The sequence below is a fragment of the Kryptolebias marmoratus genome, linkage group LG19 (genome assembly GCF_001649575.2).
Source record: "Kryptolebias marmoratus isolate JLee-2015 linkage group LG19, ASM164957v2, whole genome shotgun sequence".
NCBI lineage: Eukaryota > Metazoa > Chordata > Actinopteri > Cyprinodontiformes > Rivulidae > Kryptolebias > Kryptolebias marmoratus.
Window position 1 is genome coordinate 512,253 of NC_051448.1, and position 4,204 is coordinate 516,456.

General features: G+C 48.8%; 1 protein-coding gene across 1 annotated transcript in view; it reads left to right on the forward strand.

Annotated features, from left to right (window-relative positions):
- Positions 1-3,396: 3,396 nt before the first annotated feature.
- LOC108229517 (unconventional myosin-VI-like) overlaps positions 3,397-4,204 on the forward strand; it is a gene marked incomplete at both ends in the record, with an annotated part of 14,487 nt that continues 13,679 nt past the window's right edge. Inside the window, 2 exon segments of the mRNA XM_037981678.1 lie at positions 3,397-3,441; positions 3,956-4,028. Of these exon segments, the coding sequence (XP_037837606.1) occupies positions 3,397-3,441; positions 3,956-4,028 (118 nt within the window).

Genomic DNA, 4,204 nt, shown 5'->3' on the forward strand with positions numbered 1-4,204 from the left:
GGTTCAGATCGGAACCGTGGAACCCGAGCAGGTGACTGAACGTTCGGACCGGGTCGGTTCAGATCGGAACCGTGGAACCCGAGCAGGTGACTGAACGTTCGGACCGGGTCGGTTCAGGGTTTGCATTAAAGATTGAATCCAGATTTTTACTTTGAAAGCCTCTGACAGGAAATGGACTCCTGACATCAGCCTCTTTATCAGAAATTTGTTCCTTTTTTCATCTCAGGATTCATTTTTCAGATTCCTGCTCCTTCGGGGGAAAAGCTTTGAACTGCAGCCTGAACAGGACATTTTCTGAATAATAAGATGTTTCCTTTAAAGCAGGCAGGACAGAATTTGTCTGACTTGTTACAAAAAGTACTTTAACGTTTAATCCTCCCATTCTGCCAAAAAGTCCAGAGTGATTTTATCCTGGAACCCAGAACGTTCTGCAGACAGATGAGATGTTTCTCAGTTTTTACAACAGGAAAGTTCTTCCATCGGGACAGAAGACTGAGAAGAATCTGATGAACCGGTCCCCGTGTAGAACCTCCTCCAGTGGGCTCCTGGTTGTGGAGGAGTTGTGGCCCACTCTTCTTTGCAGCGTTGCTTCAGCTCTCTGAGGTTCTGGTTCTGGTTCTGGACCGTTCTGTTGTAGATCCGCTGTGGGACTCCACAGCTTTAACTTTTAATAAACAATGACTCGGTGGGACCTGTTGGCTGGTTTTGTTCACTTTGGGTCAGATCAGAATTCAGTAAAGATCCGTTTTTATCTCCTGAACCTTGGAGATGAAACAGGTGGACTGTTTCCTTACAACATCCTGTTTTGTTGTTTGTTTGTTGGTTTAAGAACCTGTTTGTCGTTGGGTTTAGTCTCATTAGTCATTTTTCAGTAACAGGTCACGTTTCGAACCCTTCCTGGTTTTGATGGTGGTTAACAGGAAGTTAGCAGCTTGTTGTCCAGGAAACTGACAGTCAGACGTGGACTCATTATTTACAAGCTGCCTAATGAATGGGAAGGACCTCATTTCAGAGTCCAACTCTTGAGTCACCACGAGTCAGACTGCACGAAGAATAATGAACTCGCAGAGACGAGTCCTGGTTGTGTCACTGCCGCTGACTGAAGCTGTCTGCTTCTGCCGAACATTTCCCTCCGTAATAAGATCAGTTATTAACCGCAGGAAGCAGCTGCAGGCGGCGTGCAGCTGGGCTGCTGGCTCATGGAGGAGGAGCTTGAGTCCTGTCTGATCTCAGATCAGTATTTTTACTTCAGGTTCCCATAATGCATTGCATGAGTTGGGTCCAGATGGATTCTGATGACGAGAAAACGGAGAATCTTTGAGGACTTTAGTGAAATATCTCTGACTTCCAGGAAGTGAAGGCCCCTTTTAACTCTTCATATCTCCTCCATAAACCCAGTAGAACCATCAGAACCTCCTGCTGCTCACGGGTCAAGAAGTTCTGATCCGACTGATCGTTTTCACTCAGAGAGTGTTGGTCTGAGGCTTACTTTTTACTCTGTCTCTGTGCAGCTGTTGTTGCCTTGTTCCATCATGTCCTGTAGACGGGGAGCACAGAAGCTTGACGTTAAGGAGCCGTAAATATTTTAGGATTTAAAGTGTAAAAGCCCTGAAGAGCAAACAGGAAGTGGTTTTAACCTGAAGGACCTGTCCAACTGAATGGAATGTGACTCGTTGTAGCAGGACGGAGTCAGAATACATGAACGGAAAGATGAAGAGTTGAATTTAAATGCTCTGTGTGTGTGGTGGGTCTTCTACACACGCTGACATCGGTAATTACACTGAGAGGGATGGGAAAACGTTCTCTCTGTGCCGAGGCTCCTGGGGAATCGGTATGAGGCTGCTGGTATGATTAGTGTTCTGACAGTTTGCCGGCGTGGCATTTAAACCTGCGGCTTTTTAAATGAGAGGCCTCCGTCTGCAGCCGGTGGCATGAATTAAACATGGCAGGGAGTTCAGAGAGGGCAGGGGTGAGGGTCAGCTGACGGGAGAGCAGCACCGAACTCACCTGTCCACCAGTCTTCCACTCTGAAAATTAAAACTGAGGAAACCTGAAGTCTAATATCTGCAGAGCCGAGAATCAAACCGCCGACCTTCAGCAACATTTAATGCACCAATAAAGGAGCTGATTGAGCTGCAGAAAACAAACCTGGGAAACAATGAGCCTGCACCTTCCTGCAGGTGATCCTGGCACCTCATATAAGCTCCATGTGGCTAAATGTTGTGTGGTTGATCTTGTTAAACATATTCTGGAGGTTGTTCATATTTTAGTCTTTTCCTGGCTCTGATGGTGGTACACAGTTCCTCTCCGCCCTGCAATGTTCTGCTACCAGGAGTCAAAGCTGTCCCTGACTGAGACGCCCGTTTTGATGGATTTTATTTTTAATTTGTCGGATTATTGAGCTGCAGATTGTGACAGAAAGAGAATAATTAGAACAAACCATCAGAATAGTAATCAGAGCTCTTAGAGGCTCATGGGTTCCTAATAAGAAGGTTTGTCGCAGTTCTGATGGGATGCAGATGGATCCAGGTGCTGAAATGAAACCCAGATCAGCGGGTCGTCCTATCTCAGGATAATGTGTCAGAACGTCCCACTGAGACACCTGCAGGGACCCACGTCACTCGTCCATGTGATCCGAGGCTCCGCCGGGAGTCCTGCTGATGGAGGTGGGTCTGGGTCCTGCAGGGGAGACGCTTCGTGGGCTTCAGGCTCTCAGCAGATGATCGGGGTCTGGTTGGCACCTGGACCTTCTCAGTGACATGAGAATCTGTCACTCCGGCTCCTGTTTGGTCCGGTCGGATCCTGCCGATGTGATGAATTCTTGATATTAAAGAATAAAACTTCCTCTTCCTTCCTGGAAAATGATCTTTTTCTCACCTGAAACATTTCTTTCTCAGCCGAGGTGATAAAGTGATATTCCAGCAGTTATAAACATCTTACCTGTTATAGATGGCTCTTTGAACAGCTGTTTGTCTGTCAGACACAGAGCTGTCTGCAACAGGTAAGATCATACCTGGATATGACCTTTAACCTTTGAACGAGGGCCGCAGTCACCTGTCACCTGCTGTAAACACCTGATGATGTGTTTTCTTTCCTCCAGAGTCCCGCTGAAGGTGGAGCAGGCGAACAACGCCCGGGACGCGCTGGCGAAGGCCGTTTACAGCCGGCTCTTCGACCACGTGGTCACCCGGGTCAACCAGTGCTTCCCCTTCGACTCGTCCGCCAACTTCATCGGCGTGCTGGACATCGCCGGCTTCGGTCAGTGCTCAGCGTCAGACGGTGACTCGGTTCTTCTCCGGGTTCTTCTCCGCTCAGCAGATGTTCTTTAATCGTGGCTCTTATTTTCCAGAGTACTTTGAACACAACAGCTTCGAGCAGTTCTGCATCAACTACTGCAACGAGAAGCTGCAGCAGTTCTTCAACGAGCGGATCCTGAAGGAGGTGAGCTCCGGTCGGACTCGTTCAGGTCCGGACTTGTTCAGGTCCGGACTCGTTCAGGTCGGGACTCGTTCAGGTCGGGACTCGTTCAGGTCGGGACTCGTTCAGGCCGGGACTCGTTCAGGTCGGGACTCGTTCAGGTCGGGACTCGTTCAGGTCGGACTCGTTCAGGTCGGACTCGTTCAGGTCGGCCGTTGTCATGGCGACTGATGCCGTCCCCGGGTCACTACAGGTTCTATTTAAAGAGCTGATGATGCTTCTCCAGCCTTCTGTTTCTGCTAAAGAACTGGGTCCAAACCTTCCAGCGCCAGCAGACTCGTTTCATGCTCCTCGTTCGTAGATCAGAAGGTTAACAGCTGCTGTGAAAGCTGTAACCTTTAACAGCAGAACCGGGCCGAGCGAGTCCACGTGCCCTTCAGGGGCCGCCGCAGCTGTCGCCGGCCTCATTAAGACACTTTGTGAACATGCTGAATGTCTGTAACCGTGTCTCATTAAGAACGTCTCCATTGGTTTGCAGGAGCAGGAACTGTACCAGAGGGAGGGGCTGGGAGTCAACGAGGTCCACTACGTCGACAACCAGGACTGCATAGGTCAGATGGGTTCTGCTCCTGGTTCTGCTTCATGAACACCTGGATCAGCCGGAACATGAAGACGTTCCCAGGCAGACTGTCAATCAGCTGATTATGACTTTATATCAGGTTTATTATAAACATTTAAAATGACAGGAATCACTTTCCAGCTTATTACAGAGAAATAACATCCTGTT